The following is a 26,546-nucleotide window of genomic DNA, read 5'->3' as shown; positions in this document are numbered from 1 at the left end:
TTGTTTTTGTCCTATTTTTTTCTTTCTCTTCGATCGTTGCAATTTATTTTATTCATGAATTTTTTATCACGAAGATGACGTTTGATTGTTTGTAATTGTTTGTACGGTATATATATATATATTCTTTTTCTTTTTCTTTTTCTCTGTTCTTTGTTTTTTTTTTTTTTCTTTTCCCCATTAACAGACTGTAATTTACTTCATTTTTCTTTTTTTTTTTTTTTATTATTTACTTGATAAATTTTTTTTATTATTACGCGAACGACGTTAGGTTATTTATAATTTTTGTTTTGTTTTTTGTTTCTTTTTCTTTTACTCATGGTTAATCGATAGTTACAATTTGCTTTATTCATGAATTTTTCATTATGGAAAATAATGAACGAATTGCTTATCATTAGTTATCAAGATTGATAATAATATTTTATTCATAAAATTTGTTATATGAAAATGATGTTGGATCTGTTTATTATTGTTTTCTTTCTGTTTTGCTTTCTTATTTCAAGAGATTAGAAGAATTCGAGTTTGTAAAAAATTTCGATGAAGGTTCACGTGTCTTCGAACGACGATTACCTTATAACAGTACTAGTAATCTTCTCGTTAAAGACTTTCCTAAGGATTCCTAGAGTCTGTTCTTTGAAATTGACAGTTCGAAATGTCGATTGGAAAAGTTCAAGAAAAGTCGAGACACGCGAAATAACGTGACATTAAATCTTGAGTACTATAATTTCATAAGGTGGAGTTATACGTTTAACTATTATAATAATTTTTATATATCCGTATATATTAATATGAGTGTGTTTATATATACATACATATATTTATATATATTACAATTTTCTTAATTTTTGTTTATATATATGTATATATATATACGTAATTTATATTCTCCTATTTACAGATAAATATACATATTCATATTGTGTATTATATTATTTTTATTATATATATATATAAATATGTAGATAATTTATATATATATATAATATAGTAATTTTTTATTTAGATACAAAATTTCTGTTTATTTAACGAGCGTGAAGTAAATATGCACTTCCATTCGTTTTATTTCGTTTCGTTCCGTTTCATAAAGTACTGTTAGTGCGATGAGGAAGGAAAAAGAAAAAGAGAGAGAGACAGAGAGAGAGAGAGAGAGAGAGAGAGAGAGAATAGAGTAGAAGTTTTATAAAAAATTATAGTAGAAAGTAAATAAATGCTCTCTCGGTAATTAATTCTACGTGATTAGAGTGCTCGAGCCGTGACTATTACTCGAGAAAAATGAAAACAAATAAATCCTTTGTAGTATCTATATATAATATACATATATATGCATTTCATTATATAATAATAATAATAATAATAATAATAATAATAATAATAATATATTTATAAATATATAAATAGTATCAATAATATCACTGAGACAAAATATTCTAATATTCTACAGATAAATTATTTATTAAACCTCATGCAAATCACTAAAATATAATTGTATAGATCTTTTACTCGTTAAAAAAAAAAAAAAAAAGAGATAAAGGAAAGAAAATTGTTTTCTTTTTTCGTTCAATGAACTTTCTTTTTTAATCTAATGATAATACGACCTTCAACGATAAACTATCTGCACTCGACAGTTCTCTCTCTCTCTCTCTCTCTCTCTCTCTCTCTCCTTTCGAAGTATGTCTAGTTTTTTTATTCTATTCGTCGACTTGAACAGACGGTTATACTACTTCGTCGTCGTCGAATGGCAATGCCTTCGTGCACTCTTGCGATCATTCTCTTGCATTAGCATGCAAAGAGAAACGACCGTGGTGGTGCAAGATCAAGAAAATAAAGACACCATTTATTTATTTTCTCTCTCTCTCTCTCTCTCTCTCTCTTTTCTATCTCTATCTTTTTCTCTCTTTCGCTTTCGTTTTCCTTTTTTGCTCAATCACAGTTATAGAGTGCACCGTGGAATGTTATGTAAATGCTTCGAATCGTTAACATACTCGTAAACTCTTGTTGGAGGTCCCGAAATAACGCACCTTTTTTTCTTTTTGTTTTTTTTTCTGCTTTTCTTTTTCTTTTGCTCTTTCTCTTTTTCTTTTTCTTTTTTTTTTTTTACACGATTAACCCTCTTGGAATCATTTCGAAATAATAATTGCTATGAAATTAATTGGACAATGAAAAACGTGTAATGGAAACCTTAGGGCAATTTGCCAGATAATTTTCTGTATAGATCTCTGTTATGTCTGTGATATTTTTTTCTTTCCTTTTTTTTTTTTTTTTGGTATCGTTATAAAAATTATTACGTACGTGCATTGTATACCCTTAAAAAATTATTCATAATACAGTCGTGATGTATCGTTAGGTAACATCGGTAAATCATTTTGTTGTAATAAAACGTCGGAGAAATTGTATGGATTTATTTTTTATACCTGTTACATATTTCTCTTATATTTATGATAATTTTTTTTTTTTTTTATATATATACTGACAATAAATATATTTTTTTTATCTGTATGCATTTAAAAAAATTATTCATACAATTAACACGTATAATGATTTCGTACGCTTACGTACAAAAAAAAAAAAGAATTATGCAAAATGGTTTCTAATCGGATTCTTCGATGATTGTTATCATTAATCAAGGATATTCAAGATCTATTAGAAAATGTATTTAGGTCTCTATATCCCTCTCTTTCTTTATCTAGAACTAAAACACGTGTAGTAGGTGATCTTCTGACGTCATATATGTATATGTATGTACGTATACAACGAAAGATCTTATTATGTGCCCGGATGATTGTTGTAACAGATCGTGCGTATCTTCGATGGTCGACACCTGCAAATCATGACTCGTGTCATTGAATGATAATTTCATTCGTGTGACTCGTGCGTGCCACGAATCATGTGTATTGTTATAAGCCATAGGAAAATCCGTCTTATCATCAATGTTTTATATATATATATATATATATTTTAATACATGTATTAAAATACATATATATTTTTTTAATACGTGTATATATGCGTTTATTAAAAAAAATATATGTATTAAAAAAATATATCTATATAAACAAAATTATTTACACACACATATATATATATATGTATTAAATACGTTATTAAAATTTAGCTATATATATAAACAACAACAACAAAAAAAAAAAGAAAAAGAAAATCTCTTAGCTGCGACTATTTTTATTTCTCCTTCGAACTTTCTTTCTTTTTGTAAATCTTTTTTACTTGATATTTTAAATCCAATTAAATTTTACTGTCATTCGATTTATTCTTCAATTTTAATTCATCAATTTTGTCTTACATATTCTTTTTTTTTTATTTTTATTTTATTATCGAAGATATAATACCAGATCCTTTTTTTTCCGCATTTATTTGGACGTATACTATGTATGTGGGTATGTTTCTTTTTGTATATTTCAGATGTGGCATAATCTGACGTGCGTCGACGATTTTCTAAACCGTGCCTTTCACAAGGTCGGTCTCGTGGTCGGCCATCATCCTGGTTATTTTGTCATCGTACCAACCCTCTTGGCCTGCATTTGCTTCACCGGATATCAAAGGATACACTACGAGATCGACCCGGAATATCTCTTCTCTCCGGTAGACGGTCCTGGCAAGACAGAGCGAGCTATAGTAGAACAATATTTCAAAGTCAATTATAGTCATCAGTTTAACGTCGGCCGTATCACCAGGCCAGGTATATTTCTTATCGATATTATATTTCAATGAAGTGATCATCCATCGACAAAATATGATTCGTTTTAATATTTTTAAGTTTGAGAACCACTGCGGCGATGGATATTGATTGTATTTAGAATAGATACTATCGTTTGATAGTTTAATAAATGATTCATTTTAAATGTTACGAGTCAATGATTCATTTGATTATCGATTTGAAATTGGTGAAAGTTGATTCTTGACGACATTGAAATGAACAGATGATTTCGTTATCTTATTTTTTATATATTTATATGTATATATATAAAATATTAAATACATGTATATATATATATATATAATACGTTCTTTTTTAGTGACTTATTTTTTTATTAAATACTAACTCGATCTCCTTTCGTTCTCTCGTTAGGTCGATTCGGCCATGTAATAATTATTCCGAAAGACGGCGATCCGAATATGCTGCGAAGCGTGATTTGGAATGAATTGCGAGAGTTGGATCGAATAATACGAGAAGTTAAAGTTAAATACGAGGATGAAATATTCACCTACGAAGAAATTTGTGCACGTTGGCTCGACGAATGTTTTAATAACGACATTCTCAATCTTCATCACGTGATAGAGTAAGTGTCACCAAAATATGTACGCGATAAAAAAAAAAAAAAAAGAAACAAAAATAAAAATGTCGAACAAATATAATTAGCAAATATCATAGATCTTTAATAATACGTGCATATTTATTATAATCAATCTTAAAAGAGATAATTTTTTTTTTTTTGTAATAATCGACGATAATCATTTTATCGATAACAAAATTATTTCTTTCCTTTCTTTTTGTTTTATTTTATTTTATTTTTTTTTTGTTTTCATTATATCCGAATCAGAAGAAGCAGTGTCTAACACGCTTTTAGAAACAACTTTTTTACTCGTACCCGATGAAAACTCCAAAGGAGGATTCGATTGGGATCCAAACGAGGGTCCAATCGATGACATTTTTTTTAAATATATCCAAAACTTGTTTTTGGAAATGTTTTTTCCAAAAACATTGTATTCGATCAAGTAATGTCCAAGGAAGGATATATTTTTTCTCGTTGTTTTTAATTAGAATCCAAGCAGTTCGAATTGTTTTGTTTTGTTTTTTTGTTTTTTCTCCAGGGACGTAGAAAATAGGGAGCTCAACCTGACGTTTCCGGTGATGTTCAATCCTGTGACATGGGACGCCCATCTATTTCCCGTTTTCTTTGGTGGTAGTGTCATCAGCGAAGATCTAACGATCGAGTCGGTGCCTTCGGTCCAGCTCGCCTACTTCATCACCGTCGACAACCCACGGCAAGATGCTATGTGAGTTCATTGAACCCCCTCCTCCCTCTCCCCTCCTTATCTCAGTCACAGCAGTGCAAACATGTTTAACGCGAATAAGTGACAATCCGTGAGAGATTTATCGTGTCCAGGGTCTAACCAAAGAAATCGAAGTCCTTCTCGAACTTACATCAGCGCAAAGCGAAACCAAATCGTCGTTTCGTCTTGACGCTTTCAAAATTTACGTTACACGACTGGTGGTTACCTAACCGAGAGAAAAAGAAAAAAGAAAAAGAAGAAGAAGAAAAAGAAAAGATTCGTCGTACGATTTCACTATTCCGATATCAAGGATGATTACTAAATCTACTTTCTACGAATCGTATCCTACGATCGACTTTAGGGTTTTTCAGGTCAACCAAGAACTAAATTGTATATTTTAATCGTTAACAGTTAAAATTTTCACATGGAATATCTGGACCCAGTTAGAAAGCATAACTGTGTTTTTTGTTGCGTTAACCGCACGCGGTACGCGTTAAGAAAAAGATTTTAATGGTTTTCTAACTTTATATGCTCTTTGATCGGTTGAAAAAAAGAAACAGTAAAGGATAGAAAGGAAATTCGTATACCAATTAAGGAAGAGATATAACTTTCTTGAGAGAAGAAGAGAGAAAGAAAGAGGAAATAACGTCTTCGTGTATACCTCAGAGATATCACCATTTTTTCTTTTTCTTGTTCGTCTTCTTCTTCTTCTTCTTCTTCCTTTTTTTTTGCGATTTTAAATAATGACACTGCGAATATTACAGTTTGAGAGTTTTTCAATCCATCCATAAAAATGATCCATGGAATGATCATAAAACGATCAGAGTTAACGGCGATTAAATGGTCGCAAAACTGTTGTTTTATCGCTTCAAATATACATATATATATATATACACATTTTATTTTACTATTGAAATTTTATATTTTTATTTTATATATAAATATATACAGTGGCGCCGCCTGGGAGGAAGCCTTTTTAAACATAGTTGGCGAGGCTGAGGATAGCGGTATTTTCAAACATATAAGTACCGCGCGATTTGCCTCGAGGACATTGGAATTAGAGTTGGAGGCAAATACGAAAACAATTGTCCCGTATTTCTCGAGCACGTTCGCAGTGATGGGCATCTTTTCCGTGGTGACCTGCATGATGACTGACTGGGTACGAAGCAAACCTTGGCTTGGCCTTCTTGGGAACGTGTCCGCCGGTATGGCGACCGTTGCCGCTTTTGGACTTTGCATGTACCTAGGAGTCGATTTCATCGGTCTCAATCTTGCGGCACCCTTTTTAATGATTGGTGAGATATCAACATTTAAATAAATTTTTTTTTTCTATTTGTAAGTTTTTTTTTTTTTATGAGAGTATGAAAAAAAAAAAAGAGAGAGAGAAATTGATCGATTGGATGATCAATGTTTGTACGTTCTTCATATTTTGTTGAGGTTCATTTGTGTCAAGAGTTAGAGTATATTATATATAGTTAGGATATATATTATACAATAAAATATATATATAATTTTTTATGTTATATATATTATATATATTCTTTATATTGCTATAATATTTATTATAAAAAATATATTATTGTTTATCATATTATTTTAATATTATATATATATATTTTTTAATTTAACTAAAAATTATGATTATATATATATATATTATAAATGAGATATAACGAGCTTAATAGGGTTTAGTCGAACCATGACGTGGCGGCATTAGGTTCGTAATAACATTCGCTTAGGGAATAGCAATTCGCGGCAAGTTCGAACCCACGTTAGTAAAGCGAGCGCGCATAGTAATTACGGTTTCCACGCGACGAGAAGTTTAAAGGATGAGGATGAAAATCGAACATCAAAGTTATATTCGTACTCTCTCTCTCCCTTTCTTTCTCTTTCTCTTTCTTTCTTTTTCTTTTTCTCTATCTTTCTCTCTCTTTCTTTCAACGCGATAGAGAAATATTGTTTTTATGACCTATAATCAGTCGAACAGTGACATCGGCCGCTTGTGCAATATTCACGCCTCATCTTCTTCGTTAATTTTGTTTTTTTTCGATTTATATATAGCCAAGCGTAACAAATGTGATTTCTTTTTGGATTAGTTACGCACGATTAGGGGTTAGAAATAGATCATTTAAATTAGATTATTGTTTACAAGTTTTTTTTACGACTTTTCAATATATATATATATATATATATATATATATATAAAACTTTCATATGATAATAATAATGTATTATTATTACAAAAGGTTAAAATTCTCCATTAGAAATTTCAAGATGGCCGACTATGTTATTACATTAATGAAACGAGTACGCTTTCAAATCTTTGGTTAGTTGTGAATATGTATAATGATACGAGATTATTAGCGAGTAGAATTTAGTATTAATTAGAATTCGTATTTTGTTCGATTACATTTACTCGTTTATTATTTTTTTCTCTTTTTTTCTTTTTTTTTTTTTCTTATTCACGTACGATCGATAAGAAGAAGAGTGATAGATACATAGGTATATGTCCGATAACTGAGATGAAATTTATATTACGAAATATAAGCCAACGTTGGAATAGTTTAATAATCCATATGAAAGAGCTATGTGGAAGCTCAGTTAGCTGGATGGATTTTCAAAGTAGGAAGTCATTAGAGAAATAGTTTATATTACTGTATGGTAATATAGCAATTAGTGATCACAGTATATTGAGATTAAAAACTGTACTCGAGGAATACGAAAAAAATTGCTTTCAGGAAGATGTGTGTGTGTGTATCTATATTAAAAAAAAATTTCATTATACCGAGTGGACCGAAACTTCATCGACGATATTAAAACTCAATTATTTCCCTTCGAGACTTTTTGGGTTAATTATTTTACGAATTATAATAAATTTCCTGGACTTGTTATTTTACCATGGAGATAACAGAAAAAGAAATAAAAAGGAAAAGAAATTATACGAATTAATGTCTAATTAAGAAAATTGAACTAATTGTGATTTTTCGATATTTCTAAAGACTATTTCAAACAGGAGGAGGAACCATTTTGTAATTGACGCTATAATTATATTTTTCTTTCTTTCGTTTATTCGTAAGAAAAGTGAAGGATCATATAATTTCGATATTAACGTCTCTCAATCGTTTTTTTTTTGTTTTTTAATTATATTTATTTTTTTTTCTTTTATTTCTTTATCAGAGATAACGTCGAAAAGTTTAATTACTAGTCAACGCATTTCTTCGTATGCATGTGTTATAAGTATATCGAATTACGTGACTTTTCGATCAAGCGACGTTAATTAAACATTCCACGTGTGCTCACTTCGATGAAATAACTTTATTTTTTTCTTCTCATTGCGGTCAAACTTTTTATTGTCATTCAAATCGTCGACTTTCGCGGCGAAGAGTTTTTTTTTTAATCTTCTTTTTTTTTTGTTTAATCACGAATAAAATTATCATACGATTTAAACGAAACCAATGATTGATTCACGTGAAGTCGCGTGATGTCTTATCATAAAATACTGACGCATGATGGTTTATCATGAAAATTACGTGTGTACATTGCACAAACCCGTAAGAACAAATAAATATATTTACGATGAAAGCAAAAGATTTTCGTTTGTCAGATAAAGAAAAAAAGAAAATAAAAAATACCAATTATAAACTAAAAAAAGAAAAACAAATAATAATAATAACAATAATTATATTTATTGGAAGAAGAATATAATTGGGAATAAAATAAAAAATTCGTTTTCCATCTTTTTCTTTCTTTCTTTCTTTTTTTTTTGTCGATGAATGCAGAAACTTCATTAGAATCAAGAGAATATACAATTTTTTGACGTTATTGATTTGATTCGAATCAAATCGAATCGTCTAACTATAGAGTTCAGAAGTTATATTACAATTTGAAGATAAATAAGATTTTTAAAATCAATAAGAAGAAAATTGTGATTCAACCCTTACTTCTTACCGAAAGAAGATGGTTGGTTGGGTCGTCTATATTATTACAAATACAAATACGATCCGATAACTTAATACGAAGAATTTCGAAACGCGTAATGTGTAATACGAATACTATATCGTTATAGAATATTTGATAGTAATAACTTTAACAACGATGGTGGACGGATTAGGGTAATTTCGTCGTTAGGCAATGGTTGCTAATGATCGTCATTTTTCGAGGACATCGAGCCGAAATAATACGTAAGTAGTAAGTAGTTCTGCCTACTACTCGTCGTCGGCTTTCTTCCGTCGTTTGAAGTTTTCGCAGTCGGGATCGGTCGATCGGATCGAATGCAATTATTTAAAGAAGTGAAAGAGAAAGAGAAAGAGAAAGAGATGGAAATAAATCGACTTTATTTTCTGTCGAACGCACGCGAGCGCAACGGAAAGGGAAAAGTCTTCAGAAAAAAAAATAGATAGATGGATAAATAGATAAATAGATAAATAGATAGACAGATAGATAAATAGATAGATAGATAGATAGATAGATAGAGAGAAAGAGAAAGAGAGAGAGAGACTTCCGCTTTTCACATAATTTCGTTGTAAATATGTGTGTATAGATATATGTATTATATGTATATATGCAGTTGATAGTGCATCTATCGTTAAAAAAAGATATATTATAGCTAACAACTTTTGTGTGTGTGTGTAATAGATTGAAAAATAGATTATAGAACATTTTATATATATATATATATATATATATATATATATATATATATATATATATGTGTATGTATGTATGTATGTACGTATGTACGTATGTATATATATAAAAGATTGAAAGAAGGATTATAACAAATTTTATATATATATATATATATATATATATTTATATAGATGACTATATGACAAATTGATAGTAAGATGAAAGATTGAAACAATAAGTAATTTAAGAGCAATTTCACACAAGCGATCGTCGACATTTTTTCTTTTCTTTTTTTTTTTTTTTTTCTTACTCGAGTCAAGAGAAACATCTTATTCAATTTAGATAAATCATCAATTTTACGCTTTCATTTATATATATTTATTTTATATTTTTATCGAAAACTTTCGATTAAAAAATTGTACATCATTCGACGTTAAAAAGATCGATTGTACATTTTATCATCGAATCTCTCTTTAGTTTCTTAATAATAATTCCGATTCAATAATTTTTCAAATTTCTTCCTTCGTGTCATTTCTTTTTCTTCTTTTTTTTCCTTAACATTCGAATATAAAAAAGGGATATAAAAAAAGACACAAAAGTTCGAATCACGATTTTATCGTTAAACGTAGAATATGTAGAATAGTTATCGTAAATCGTTATTTTAAAAGCTTTCTCTTGGTTGTCGAGCTTTCCAAACTGAATAAAAGCTTCTTCGAAGCTTCTTCGAAAAGTACGGACGGCTTTTAAATATGTCTCGTTCTCTCTATCCCTCTCTCTCCTTCACTATTTCTCTCTCTTTTCCCGTTTTTAAATTCCCGACGCGTTGACTCACGGAAAATACGTTATTTCACATCGATCCGATGAAATCCTCGATGGTTTCTCTCTCTCTCTCTCTCTCTCTCTCTTTTTTTTCTAAGAGTTCTTTTTTAAAAATCATTGTAATTCAAAGTTACCGCCTTCCTTCTATCGATCCGATGTAAATGTGCCTCGACGAATAATCTAACTGAGTACGAAAATACGTAATGCTTCCACGAAGATAACGTGTAAGATTATTTTACGTAAGATTCGAGGATAACGGAAAGTCTATTGTCGAGACGCCATTTTCCTTGGCGCCTTGGTCACGCGTTCTTTTTTTAAAACAAAATTGTCGACATTTTGAATAGATCGAATTTTTTTTCTTTTCTTAGGGATCCTTCTATGGTAAAATCCGACTTGGTAAAAAAAATTTATTGAACTCGTTATCGATTGAATAAATTTTGTATAAATAAGAATTAATTTTCTAAACGATCCGTCTAATTTGAATCTGATCTTATATAATCCATCCAATTTAAATAGATAAACGTAATGTAAGAAATATTCCACACGAGCTTCTTTCAAATTTTATTCGTTTAAATCGAATCATTTCTTTTTTATTTTTATTATTAATTCTATATCCTTATTAAAATCGATTTTGTAATAGAAATTATTGAACTCTTCATCGATCGAATAAATTTCTAACGTAGAGAGAGATTTTTTTTTTTCAACGATCCGTCTAATTGGAATCTAATGATGAATGGATAATAATGTACAAATATACACGATCGTTTCGAAAATTTTACTGATCATAATCGAATCGTTAATTTTCACTATCGTTCTTCATAATAATATATCAAATCGATTTTATCGTTAAATTAATCGAAATAAATTTATTCGAAATGATTTTTATTACGACATATATATATATATATATTTATTTAAGGACGATATTATATATATAAAAAGAAAAGAAAAGAAAAAAAAGAATTCGATTGATTGCGAGAACATTGTTCAAAAGTTGATTGCAATCAAAGAATATTTATAACCTAGTTACAAATATTTACCAACATAAAATAGATACATAAAATCAAATCGTACGATGTAACATAGGGTGTAATTAATTGAAAGCCCAATTAAGCTGTTGACCCCTTTGACGATACGGACAGAAGCACAACGAGTGTTTTCGTCTGCTAGCGAAATCAAATGAAATAATAGATAGGTTTGTAAATGCGATTGTTTGATTAAATGGATCTCTTCGCGTTAAATAATTGAGTATAATAAGATATATATATATATATATATATATATATATATATATATCGTATTATAGGTGATTCTACATTCTATAAAATAGTTTTCTTTTCTTTCAATTTTTTTTTCATTTTTTTTTATTTTCAACTTTCGCCTCTTTTTATTTAGTTTAATTCGTGGAGACACATTTAAGTTTTTGTTTCAAGATATTTATTCGTAAGGAAGTTACAAGGATTAGAACATATTGCTAAAAAAAATCTTCAAATGATAATTAAAAAAAAAAGAATTTTTGACGATTCATTTGAAGACGATACGAAGTATTTTATTTAATAAAAAAAATATATATATAAATATTAGAAAAGGGAGTAAAATTGTATGAATGACTCGATTTCTATATTCATACTTGTTGAAGCTATTTCAACTTTTTTTCAATTTTTTCTCTTTTTCCAAAGTAGACAATCACGGTTCGAAATTATTCTTAAATGATATTAAAATAATATCGATTAATCTTTTATCAGATAAGCAAATCATTTGAGAACGTTCGACTCGTCTACGTATAATCTTTCATTTCCGATATAAGAATAAAAAATTCGATTTCAAATTTTTCGGAGAAATGAAGTTACATTTAAAGGAAAGGAATCAAAAGATAATCGATTCACCCTAACTAATCTCCCTCTATGTATACACACACACATATGTACATAGATATGTATATGTCTCGAACAAAATTTATCGTTCCCATCGTTAGAATAGATCGTGATAGAAGATATTAATATACCTACGTGGAAGTACGTTCGTCATATGTACGACATTGAATTGAATCATGTAATAAAGTAGTGACTCACTGAATCATCCCATCGAGTCAGTCAGTCAGTCAGTCAGTCAGTAAGTCAGTCAGTCAGATAATCAGACAGTCAGTCATTTTATTTGCAACTTCTCGCCGTATAATTAATGCGATAATCATATGGTATACGTACACCATATATATACGATTCCATGATGAACGAACAAACCAAAGAAAAAAAAAAAGAAGAACCAAGAAAAAAGAAAAGAAAAAGAAAAGTAAAGGGAGGTTCGATGACAAATCCGTCGGAATATTGAACATCGTTGACCTGAGTCACGCGACAAGAATAGTTTGAGAATGATAATCATTTTAAAAACTAATTCCTTATGCTCTTAAATAATTTCAACGAAGACAAAGACAAAGGGGAAGGATGACAACGACGATGGCGCATACATTTATTATTTTCACAAGTACGAAAGAAAGAGAGAGAGAGACAGACAGACAGACAGAGAGAGAGAGAGAGAGAGAGAGAGAGAGAGAAATTTATGAATAATCAATATGAACCAAAAACATCTTGACTTGTATTATTTAAAATACATCTATTTCGTGATTCATTCTTATTGTTATTAATTAGCTCGTATTACATACGATACGTATGTATATACAAAACAAATGAATCGAAACAGTAATAATAACAACAACAATAACAACAACAACAATAATAACAATAACAACAATAGTAATAATAATAATGAATAATGAATAATAAATAATGATTCTACGCATAATTATAGATATCGTATTAATACACTACCGTTTAAATAATAGATATGACTCGTTAGTCTCTCTCTCTCTCTCTCTTTCTCTCTCTCTCTCTCTCTCTCTCTCTTTCTCTCTTTCTCTATTGACACAATTATTCAATAATCGAATCGATAACGATACTAATAACAATGATATCCAATGGTCTAATTACATACATCTACCTGTGTATTTTATTTCATTATATTTTACTATAGATCAATACCCTTTGTTATATTGTCAAAAGATATATGTCTATATATATATATATATATATATATATATATATATATATGCTATATATATCTATATGTACATATATATATATGTATATGTGTGTGTGTATCTTGTATGTATCTTTCTTCTATCGATTTTGAAATGGAATTACATTTGATTAATTTATATAATCGTCTATATATATATGTGTGTGTGTGTGTATGTATACGTGTACCGTATCTATATATTTTAGGTATTGGAATCGATGATACATTTGTAATGTTGGCTGCCTGGAGACGAACGTGTATTACCAAACCCGTACCTGAGAGAATGGCTCAAACCTTGAGCGAGGCTGCTGTGTCGATCACGATCACGTCTTTGACCGACATGATATCGTTCTTCATTGGTATTTTATCGCCATTTCCTTCGGTACAAATATTCTGCATTTACTCAGGTATTTAAATATGTAAATACTATTTGACGTTCATTTTAATTATTTACTTATTATATAGATATATATATGTATATGTCTGTATTACTATACGCGTGTAAACACTTTGTTTTACTTGGTTAGTCCGTCCAGTAAGATGTTTTAAAAGATGTCCAGGTACATACGAGAATCGTTCATTCACGTTTATAGTGAAAGTGTAAAGAGAACGTTGTATGTATTATATATTCTTACCAGCAGACTTTCTTACACTCTCGCCATCTTTAACTTATCCAATTTTATCTCCCATATAGATATTTTTACAAGCATATGTATCTCTGTAATTGTAAAGAAATAACGTTGACTGAAAAATGACGTCGAAGATGGTTTGCAATCTTGGAAACTTTTTGATTTTACACGCATTGAAACTGTGTTCTATAAGAATCTATATATGGATTACGTGTATATTTATGGCGGAGGAAAATAATTCATTTCAACAATTGTTATCGAAATAAGAACAAATAATGAGAGTTAATCTCGCAGTCTCTCGCACTAGAGAATTTATTTCTAATTTTAAAGGAAAAGAATGACGCGGGTTACGATTTATAAAATATTGCATTTGAGTTTGTTTATCTGTGATTTATCTGTGAACGATTGTTATATATCGAAAAAAAAAAGAAAATAATTCAATTTAATTTCTTATTAAGATATTTATCTGTTATTATATAATAAAGAAAAAAATGTTGCATACGTAGGGAAAAAAACAAATTCGTTAAAAGGCGATTGTTATATATTGAAAAGAAAAAAAAAAATAATAGAATTTAATCTCTGTATTTATGTAAATCTATTGATACAAACAAATGTTATACACGATCTAACAAAATAATGCCATTTAACCGTGCAAAATATAATAGAAAGAATAGGAGTGCAGAACTGTTAAACGATAACGTATAAATACGTGTTTCGAAAGTGAAAACATGTAACATGCGCCGTTTTTCTTTACGATCACGGATATATCGGTGTATGTATGTAATATACATATAGATAGGATTACTGACTAACGTTAAGAAACAAAATAATTGTTTGGTAATACATAACTATATATATATATATTCTTTATTTTATGAAATAGATGGAATTAAAAAAAAAAAAAAAAGAAAGAAAAAAAGAAACATAATATTTACAAAGAGCTAACATCTCGGTACGTCAACGTACTGTAATGTTTTCTATGTTTTGTTCTCATTCATTTTCGTTTCTTTCAAGCCACTGATACTTGTATCAAAGTTTTCACAATTTATTTTTGTTTACGTGAACGCAGGTTTTGCCGTAGTATTCACCTTCCTCTTTCATTTAACCTTCTTTTCTGGATGCGTTGCCATAAGCGGTTATTGCGAGCAAAAGAATCTTCACAGCGTCGTTTGTTGCAAAGTACAGCCGCTTTCGAAATCATGTGAGTATGATATATCGTTTTAATATAACAATTAACAATTCTAATCATTTATACATATATATATATGATGATGTCTGTGAATGATCGATCCAATTGAAACAATTATATAATATAACTCTTATTATACTTGAAACTAGTCTATTAACGGATGAAGAGTTTAATCATAAAGAAGAAAAAAAAATTATTAAATTTCGACGCGTTAATTGTTTAATTAATTAATTAATTGGATAGTTAGTTTATTAGATAATTAGTTAAAATATTATTATATACTATAGAGAAATCAGGAGATTATATATCGGTTTTGTTTGGAAGAACTATTGTTATTTAATTTTGAAAGGATAACGAGAGATATAACAGAAGATATTTATCGAACTTTTCAAAGACTCTCAAAGAGTTCCATCTTTACCCGGAATCACTTTCACAAGGGACTGTTACCTCAAACGTATCATTCGTTGGTTTTTACTTGTACTTTCATATACTTTTTATTATACGAAGAACATACTTTCTACATAAACGAGAATAGGCCCGTTAGAATAGAATGCGAAACGTTCGTTTTATAAGAGTATCGTATTTCGAACGAATTGCTCGAAAATTGCGCGGACAAGTTTTATGACTACATTATTGCTTGATTTTGTTGGTCTATATATACGACTTCTCTCAGATCGTTTCGTCGAGCAGTTGTTATTATGACGAGGAAGAGAAAGAAGGTATTCATGCTTAACGCATAAAAATCTAAAAAATCTAATAACTAATTCTCAACTCATCGATTCTTTACAAGAGATTATCAGTTTTAATATATATAAATTCACAATTCAATCGTTTTACCATTCATTCATTCTTCTCGTATTTTTGGAAATTATACGACTCGATTTTTATTTATTTATTTATTTTTTTTTTCATTTGGATCTAATCGTAAAAATGATTTCTATAGATATTTAGATAATATCAAGATATAGAGACAATGTAAAAATATTATTTATTATCTTTTTTATAAACTAAATTTAATTACTTAAATATAATGAATTTATATAATTATATAATTTATATAATTAATAAATATAATTAAATTTAAATATAATTATTTATTATAAATTATTATTTATTATCAACGATACATAAACACTGTATATAGATATTAATATACGACATTTCGACTGTATAAAAATTTATCAAACTGATCAATAATGATGTATTCCACTTGAACAAATTTATATTCAAGAGAAAATTAAAAAAGTTAGAATCTAAAAAAAAAAGTAGAAGTAGAAGTAGAAGTAGAAGAAGAACAACAAGAAAAAGAAAAAGAACAAGAACAAGAAAAACGTGAAGAAAGAAAAGGATGAGAAAAATAAGAAGAAGGGAAAAAAAATGAAAAAGCTCAAAAGAAGTTTGCTAAAGATTCTTTACTATCTTTCATACTCTTTCTCATCCTTTTTATTTTCCCCGTTTAAGAAAACACACATAAATACACAAAACGTACACGTATACACCTGCACGCAAAAGTATTGTAAAGGATACGGAAAGAAAGAAAGAAAGAGACAGAAAAAGACAGACAGAAAGAGATAGATAGAGAGAGAGAGAAAGATAAAAAAGAAAAAGAGACGAAGAAAAAGTAGCATTCTGAGAAATTTTCACTTTGGCATCGATATCGAGAAAAGTACAACACAATGGCCTGCTCCGATGCTTTCATACGTCGTCCTCGTCGTCGTCGTCGTCTTCGTCGTCGTCGTCGTCGTCGTCATCGTCGTTGCGTTGTCGTCGTCGTTGTTGTGTATCGTCATAGTCGTCGTTTAGGATGTGGAAGTAGGAAGGTAGACTAGGAGTTGAAGGTTTTGTAGGAGGAGGAGGTGATTTTGAAGTGGATGAGAGAGGATGGGAAAGGACGAAGAGGAGACCGAGGGTGGGTGCATTGTCATCGGCCGAGTTTCGTCGTTTCGTCGAGCGCGATTTGAAATCTCGTTACGCCTTTAGAAACGGGACATACCTACTACCTGCCGGGCATATTACGTCAGAAAATAGACGAGTATTACGTTTCGAGTGTCGTTTATTCGTTAGATCGCCTTCCTTATGTAACGACTAAAGTATAATAGTGGTAGTGTAGTAATAGTAATAGTAGTTGTAATAGTAGTAGTAGTAGTAGTAGTAGTAGTAGTAGTAGTAGTAGTAGTAGTAGTGATAGTACTGTTCTGGTAGTAGAGTTAGAATAGTAATAGCGTACGATACTTTCTCTCGATTTTGTCTCGAAATCTTCGATTGTATGCATCGCGATATACATGTGTGTGTGTGTGTGTGTTGTGTGTGTGTGTGGTTGGAGATTTTTTTTTGTTATTCTAAATGTTGTTCAATGTACGATTGAATAGTTTAAAAAATTTCTTTTCTAAGATTCAGTGTATTGATCAATTATAAATGTCTTCTTTTATATCTCTATCAAGGAGTATGAGTAATATCATTAATTAAATGCAATGGAATGATTTGTTTATTCATTAAATTTTAAGAAGGATAATAATAGAACAATCGTAATGAGAAGTGAATAATTTTTATTATTATTATTATTATTGTTGTTGTTGTTGTTGTTGTTGTTGTTGTTGTTGTTGATTCATAATTTATGATCCAAGCCCATAATACATATTTTTTCTTTATTTTTTCTTTATTTGTTTATTTTTTTTTTTTTGTTTTTTCTTTGAGACACTTTTACATTCGAGTAATTTAACAAATTATTTCTCTAGAATGTTAAGCACATAAGAACGAGTAAATAGTATCGTTTTAATTAGCAATAACACGATAAATGTATTCTTATAAAAATTATTATTTATTAAAATGAAAAAATCTTAAGAAAACGAGCCAGACCGTCGTTAAGATCTTTTATTTTCGAACACTTCGAAGGATTGTTGTTAGGATTATTTTAATAACGTTAAATTATTATACTAAGATACTTTGAAAAGATCGACTTTCATGAAAAAATCAATAGTACTGTGGATTGAAATATATTTATTTCTTTTTTTTCTCTCTCTTTTTTCTCTCTGATTGCAGCTCATCGATCTTGGCTTTATCGACTGTTCTGTACTGGAGGGGTCGATCCTGACGATCCAAAGAATCCAATTGACAATCCTGAACACGGATGCATGACCTGGTTCCGGGACTACCTGGCTGCAGCTTTGAATTGTCGTCCTGTCAAGGCCATTATCATATTCATCTTCATATGTTATTTACTCGGTGCTTTATACGGACTGACTACACTCCAGGAAGGATTGGATCGACGAAAGCTTTCCAAGGAAGATTCTTACTCGATTGCCTTCTACGATCGCGAAGACTTTTACTTCCGTGAATTTCCTTATAGAATACAGGTACGTTTAGATTACACAACTTTTCTTCTTACGTGAACTCACGATCTATTGTAGATGGATTTAATATTAATAAGATTATTTATCTTGTAAAGAGATATTATTCCTGGATTTATTTATTTATTTATTTATTTATTTATTTATTTATTTATTTCTGAATCGTACAAGAAAGAAATTTTAATTCGAAACGAACGTACTTGAGATCGTTTCGAAATAATTTTTAACATTTTTTTTACGATCTGTTTATAAAGAAAAAATTTTTAATCAAGAGACAAACGTATGGATTTCGGAATCGTTTTGAAAACATTTTTAACGACGTTTTAGAATTCTAAAATGTTTATAATCGATGATACGTCAATCAATCAATCGTGATATTTAATAAGTCGCTTTATATTTGAATCGTTAGATCGTACAATTTATTGGTAAATGGAATTGCTTCGACTAGAATATACTAAAACGATATTTTCTTGATATATACTGTACGATTATGTCGTAGCTATCTGTTATTTTACCCTGTTAATTTACGAGTTGCGCTTTGTGTATATTTGATATATATCATACTATATAAATACTAGTGAATACTAGTAGATATAGTACATTGATTTATGAGTTGTACTTTATACAAATACACACACACAAACCCATGCACACAAATGCATGCTTGTTATTATAGATGCTAGAATACAATTGATATGTACAAAATCGGGCTCATGTATACGTAACTTTCGTTGATATTAAAAAAAAAAAAAAAAGTTAACAAAAAGAAGAGTAAAAAAAAAAAGATTCAAGTTACACGTCAAATATCTTTCAATTTAAAAATCACTTCTTGCATAATTGGTCACGTGACGATTTCTACGAGCGACACACCTTCGAAAATTTCACTTCCACGTTGTTCTTGGAATTTTCGATGATTCGAAAAGGATGAAATTTTAGCGAGAACTTTCTCGTAACGGGGATTCGTATAATCAGATAAATATATATATATATATATGTAATGTTAGTACGAATTGTAAGTCGTTTGTAATCGAGTGGTAAGCATCGATTTTGTTACGAGAAATGAGTCTCGCGTATGTTTTATTTGGAGTATAGTTAACGCACAATAATTATGTCACGTTTATCTCCCCTCCCCCTTCCCCTCTCTCTTATATACGTATTCTCCTTTGCTGTGTACGTAGTAGTAACACTTTTCTTTCACTTAAAACAACTTTCTCCATGTCGACGGCCAACTGAGTTTGTGAAAAGTAACAACTTGTGTATTGCGTCAATGGTTACGACGACGACGATTCCAATCAGCTGAGAAGAAGCTGATCGAATTGAATATATATATATGTGTGTGTGTGTGTATGTGTATATATATACATACGTGTATACATTTACGTACATTTCGGATATTTATTAAATTTTCTTATAAAATCGTCGAATACAATTTCTCGATTTTATAGGCAATATCAATTTTTATGATGAGATTAGAATTTCGTCTAGTTTATATGACATAAATAGCTAATACAATTATTTTTATATATATGTATATATATATTTATTTATTTTATATATTTAAATATATATTATATATATATTTATGTATATGTTTATGTATATATATACATTTTGAATATTTCTTAAATTTTCTTATAAAATTGTCGAATAATCTCTCATTTTTATAAACAGTATCAATTTTTATCATGAAATTATAGTTTGTAGTAACGTTAGAAACTGTCACGATTATCTCGATCAATATACTTATATCCCAGAAATATTAATTCAACCGTCTTATAAAACAATCGAATAAAATCTCACGATTCTATAATTCTTCCTATTTATATCACGATATTATATTATCTAATTTCTATCACGTCTAATCGGATTCACGTGCGTTCCAACCTTCGCAATTATCGAAACACACACACACACATATCTTTGCATTAAATTAACATCGTTATGATTAGACCGACACAATAATCTTGAATTACTTTTCGCTTTATTTTTAAATAAATAAAAATAAAATGGAGTGTAATAATCGATGAAGAGAGAAAAATAGAAAGGAAAAATTGAAATAAAAGAAGGAAGAGGATTTCATTGTGTGTGTGTGAGAGAGAGAGAGAGAGGAAGACGTAAAAACATTTTCGTCGTGTAAACTGTGCACGTGTGTATGCGTCTGTGTATACACATGTGTGTCCTCCTACCCCTGGTCTTTCCTCTCCCTCACCTAGCCCTCGTCTTCCCCCACCCCCATCTATCCCTGGTATACATTGGCGTTGGTTCGTCTGCCGATCCAAAAAAAGTCCCTGGAGGGCCACTTTCACGAGATTGCTTTCACGCAAACACATCCTAGCTGTACGTTTGTATCTCAGACAGCAGTTCCTTTCTCTATCTTTCTCTTTCTCTTTCGCACACACACACGTACGTACGTACGTACGTACGTACGTACGTACGTATATAAAGAAAAGAGAGAATATAACATACGGACATACTAATGTAAGATATATATACACAGAGACATTCTCTTTCTAATTTTACAGGTGGTCGTGTCCGGCGAGTACGACTATAGCGATCCAGAGATACAGCAGCAAATGGAGAACCTCACGAGATCCCTCGAGGCTAGTTCGTACATAAGCGCACCGATCTACACGGAAAGCTGGTTGCGCAGCTTCCTAAGTTACGTATCGCGAAACGAGGACTACCTAAATGTGACCATCAAAGACGAGGGTAGCTTTATCAAGGCGTTAAAAGAGATATGGCTATATTCCACCAGTACGTTTTCACTCGACGTTAAATTCGACGATAACGACGAACACATAGTCGCAAGTAGATTTTTGATACAGGCAGTAAACGTAAGCGGTACGAATCAGGAAAAAGAGATGGTCAAGGAGTTACGAAAGATATGCAAGGATTCCTTGTTAAACGCGAGCGTATTTCACCCGTATTTCGTATTTTTCGATCAATTCGAATTGGTCAGGCCTACCAGTATACAGTGTATGATATTTGGCGCATTGGTGATGATGCTTATCAGTTTTATCTTCATACCTAATGTATTGTGTTGTCTTTGGGTTGCATTTTGTATCGTCTCGATCGAGCTCGGGGTGGCCGGTTACATGGCCCTGTGGAACGTCAATCTCGACAGCATTTCTATGATAAATCTGATAATGTGTATCGGATTCAGCGTAGACTTCACGGCTCACATATGTTACGCCTATATGAGCTCGAAGAAAGTCACGCCTGAGGATAGGGTTAAAGAAAGTTTGTACAGTTTGGGCTTGCCGATTGTACAAGGTGCGGCATCGACTATACTCGGTCTGGTCGCATTGTTATTAGCCGGGACGTATATATTCTTGGTATTCTTCAAAATGGTATTTTTGGTTATATTCATCGGTGCCATGCACGGTCTATTTCTCTTGCCGGTATTATTGTCCATATTTGGTCCAGGCTCTTGTACAAGTTCGAATAGAAACGACGATGAAGAAAACGATAAGGTGGACAAGGTAACGAGGAACGGTATAATCGAGAAAGAGTTGATCGATAAACTTAAACAACCTTTCGTTATACCTCACCCTACTTTGTCGTACTATCATCACACAGGCATGATCAAATCTCTTCAACCGAGTCCGTCTACGAGTTTGGCAGCATTCGAGGAACGCGATCCGGGATTGGGTACTAGCGAGGATAGCAATTCCACTGAGAGTGGTTCCTCGCAAAGTAGAAGACGTCAGCGTGAATTGGACGAGGAAAAGCGGAAACATCAACAGGAGCTTTGTAGAAGATCCATTGGCGTTCTTTACGGTGTATCACAGTTTCAACCGACGATAGGAGCTAGTGGGTCTGTAGGAGGAGGTGGTGGAGGTGGAGGAGGAGGAGGAGGAGGAGGAGGAGGAGGAGGAGGACATCAACAAACGCAGCCCGCGCCCGATTATCCAGGCGCGATAAAACAAGATCATCATTCGCCAAGAGATACTCGTTCTACGGATCAACGTATATTCCGCACAGTACCGTACCTAGGACCGCATTTGGGATATCGAATGCCCAATCAAATTCACAGAGACTATAGACGTAGCCGATCTCATCATAATCTTCATAATCTTCATAACACGTCCTCGAGGTATCTCACGGATCCACGTTATCCATAAGCCTAAAATAAAATAATGTTAATTATTCGATATCATTAAGGAAGGGATTGAAAGATGATATGTATGGAAGATATAAATAAGAGAGGAAGCCCGGCGGGCTTGTGGTTAGTTAGTTACTTGATTGGTTGGTCGGTCGCTTGGTTTGTTGGTTGGTTAGTTGCTTGCCTGCTTGCTTGCTTGCGTGGTGAAGAAGGGGGGTTGGGGTGATGGTGAGGGATGTAAATATATAAAATCGTCCCGTTAAATACGTAAATACATTTAATACGTAAAAAGAGGCATTCGGTCGGAATTCGGTCCGGTCATTGACTTTTCTCGATCCTCGGTCGTCGTACAACTTTTCTTCGCTAGTGAGAGGTAACGTGCTCCGAGGAGAATTGCGTCCGTTCGAAGATTTGCAAAGACGAAAGTGGCCTTCCTGAATAAAACGTCGTTCTAGAGAGAGGAAGAGAGAGAGAGAGAGAATCGTCGTGCTACCGAATGACGATTGGCCCGACGTGACTTCCTCTAAAGAGACTTCTTTTTTTTATATATATATATATATGTATATGTATATGTATGTATGTATGTATGTATGTATGTATGTATTTAAATGCCCCTCAGGTGCGATATATCGTGTATACGACGATGATTATGATTATGACTATGATTATGATTATGGTAGCTTGTCGATAAAATAATATTCTAATAAGTATATTGATTTTTAAAAATGACCAAGAGAGAGAGAGAGAGAGAGTGTGTGTGTGTAAGTGTGTGTGTGTGTGTAGCATGTGTGTAACGAATTACAACGGATGTGCGTTTAGTAAGACGTTTTTACACAGACGTTTATTTCTTTTACTTTTTTTTTTTTTAATTATTATTATTATTATTATTATTATTATTATTATTATTATTATTATTATGCAAATATCATCGCATAGTTTCTTTATATACATGTATATCGATATATCGACGGTGAGAAAAACTTTGGTACGGATTTTTCGAAGAAAAATAAAAATCTTTTCAAGACATCTTACCGATGATTTATTTATTTATTTTTTTTCTTTTCTTTTTCTTCGGCTCTTTTTTATCGTGCTAACGTATGGACCTTAATCGAGATTTCGTTTTTATCTATTGCATATTTGCGATATTAAATAAAAATGGCGTAGTTTATATCTTTCTTCTTTTTCTCCTTTTTTTCTTTTTTGATTTTTCTTTTTTTTTCTTTCGAGCCAATAAGAAGTCTTAGACAAGTGATAACGAAAAGTAAACTTTAGGACGATCCTTATTTATATTATTCATTGATATATTAAAAAGATTAAGAAGAAAAAAAGAAGAAAAAGTTTGATATTGAGACACACAAAAAAAAATAGTGGAGAGGGGATGAAGAAGGAAGAGGATTATTATTAATTAATAAAAGGACGAATCTCTCGAAAAGTCAATTTTTTTTTCACATTGTGCCTTGTATGGGACCAGTGACGATTTTCTAAAATCTTTTATCGAAAAAATAAGGAGAAAATCATTGAATTAAATCTCTCGTCTTTCGTAGTATACTAATGTTATTATTTTATTAATTATTTAACGAGACACAGGGTTGGTCTATAAGTTCCTAAGTGAAATCGAACGAAACCACTTTGAGAGATTTTTTTAATCTTTTTTCTTTTTTGTTCTTTTTTTTCTTCTTTTCTTTTCTTTTTTCTTGCAAATCGCAAAGAAAAGTTTGAAAAAAAAATCGGTCGAAAATGTCACGCGAGAAAGAACAATCGATTCTAGATAGTTATCGACTAAGAACTCTTGTCTCTCGTTCTGTAAAAATTTGTAATCTGTGAAACTAGGATTTGCGTGATGTATACGTCCAAAAGGAGTGTGCGTGTGTGTTAATAAAAAAAAAAAAAAAAAAGAAAAGGATGAAGATAAAAAATAATAAAAAATAAAAATAAGTGGAAGGAACTTCTTTTTCTTTTTTTTTTTTTTCTTATTTTTTTATTTTCATATTTTCTAAGTAAGAAAGAAGATAGTAGATACGGTGACGATATTTGTACAGGCGAATCTTTTTTTAACGCATTCCTTCGCAAATGATATCTCTTAGTTTAGACTAAGTTTAGTTTTAAGATTGATACTACTCTGCGATAAATTGTGTATTGATCTGTCGGACAATGATTTTATAATTCCTGGTGTAATTTTTATATATGTAAAAATTTTTTCAAAATGTACGAACGAAAAAAGAATGCTGCATTTATGTGAAATAAAAAAAAGAAGGAAAGAGAGAAAGAGAGAGAACGAATATAACGTTAAATGATCTATTAAAATATGTGTGGGTGTAAATATGCTTCGAATGAGATAAGTTCGATACATATTATTATTATTATTATTATTATTATTATTATTATTATTATTATTATTATTATTATTATTATTATTATTACTATTACTACTACTACTACTATTATTATTATTATTATTACTATTATTATTATTATTATTATTATTATTATTATTATTATTATTATTATTATTACTACTATAATAATAATTATTATTATTGGAAAAATCATGAAATACACAAAAGTTTCATTTAACAATGATCCTTTTCAAACTTTCATTAGAAATATATCGTATTCATTGATTTTCTAATTCTTACGTTTCTATATATTTCTCCCTTTCATTGAGAATAAATATTTTCATTAATAAAAATATTTTCATTGATATATATAGGAACAATAAGAATAAATCGATTACTTTTGAATTTCTGCCAAAATTTATCTCATTTTTAATAATGTATTTTTTATATAAATAATCGATTAATGTTATTGGAAAAATTTGAGCCTATATCTAACGAATAATATATATGTTAAGTTTTTTTTTAATTTGTTATATTTTGTTAGCTAAGGTATTTGTAATTTTCTTGTAGTTTTTATCAATAGTTTGAGTATATAAATTAAAATTAAAGAATCCTTGTCAACTGTTTCCGTAGTGTAGTGGTTATCACGTGTGCTTCACACGCACAAGGTCCCCGGTTCGATCCCGGGCGGAAACAAATGATCAATATTTTTTTCTTTTTCGATTTTTTTCTTGATCATTTTTCCCTTCTATATTCGCATTTCCTATAATATTATTTTTTTGTAGAAATTTATTACTAGAAAAAATATTTTATGCTTTTTCTTTAATGACATTTTTAACAATAATATTTCTGTTTAAAACAGTTGATAGAAGTAGTAGCTCTATCTTCAAAAATTTCATGAAAATTATTTTCTATCGCAACACCGACGGTCGAACACACAGAAATCTGCTTCATCGACGCAAATTGTAAGCTCTATGAAAATGAACATTTTCAATCAAATATTATGATTTGAAATTGAATATATCAGTACTCATATTAATAATTATTCTATATTACGGCTTTCCATGAGCAGCAATCTCACGCGTAGTGAGAATCAATCAACCAATATTGCTTGCATTGTAAAATTTTCTTTTTATTGTAAACAACGCAAGCAACCGTTGTGTTAACCGGTGGTATTTTGTTTGCTTATCAATAGAATTATTCGATAATTGCTTAATTATAAATTCATACCCACGTTTCATACTTTTGAATATATCTAATATTATTCTTATAAATTTGATATTTACCGATAATGTCACTACCATCTAATTCTCGTCGATAATACAAACTGCATTAATTTATGCATAAAATTTGAAGAATAAAATATCGGACAATAATGTTCACAGTGCATTTCACGAAATAATAGGAATTATT

The 26,546-nt window shown here is 30.4% G+C and overlaps 1 protein-coding gene and 1 non-coding gene across 2 annotated transcripts in view; both read left to right on the top strand.

Annotated features, from left to right (window-relative positions):
- The window catches only part of LOC127065071 (patched domain-containing protein 3), a 52,187-nt gene extending 26,761 nt beyond the window's left edge, over positions 1-25,426 (top strand). The window contains exons 5-12 of the mRNA XM_050996946.1: positions 3,415-3,691; positions 4,082-4,292; positions 4,825-5,010; positions 5,959-6,302; positions 13,734-13,934; positions 15,226-15,357; positions 18,385-18,698; positions 21,215-25,426. Coding sequence (XP_050852903.1) covers positions 3,415-3,691; positions 4,082-4,292; positions 4,825-5,010; positions 5,959-6,302; positions 13,734-13,934; positions 15,226-15,357; positions 18,385-18,698; positions 21,215-22,816 — 3,267 coding nt within the window. The 3' untranslated portion in view covers positions 22,817-25,426. The remainder of the gene's footprint in view (positions 1-3,414; positions 3,692-4,081; positions 4,293-4,824; positions 5,011-5,958; positions 6,303-13,733; positions 13,935-15,225; positions 15,358-18,384; positions 18,699-21,214) is intronic.
- A 330-nt stretch (positions 25,427-25,756) lies between these two features.
- Positions 25,757-25,829, top strand: Trnav-cac (transfer RNA valine (anticodon CAC)). Its single transcript has one exon. It is a non-coding gene; the product is annotated as a tRNA-Val (tRNA).
- The last annotated feature ends 717 nt before the right edge of the window (positions 25,830-26,546 follow it).

Source organism: Vespula vulgaris, chromosome 7, assembly GCF_905475345.1.
Source record: "Vespula vulgaris chromosome 7, iyVesVulg1.1, whole genome shotgun sequence".
Classification (NCBI taxonomy): domain Eukaryota; kingdom Metazoa; phylum Arthropoda; class Insecta; order Hymenoptera; family Vespidae; genus Vespula; species Vespula vulgaris.
The sequence above is the reverse complement of the archived record's forward strand: the minus strand, read 5'-3'. Positions and strand labels throughout refer to the sequence as shown.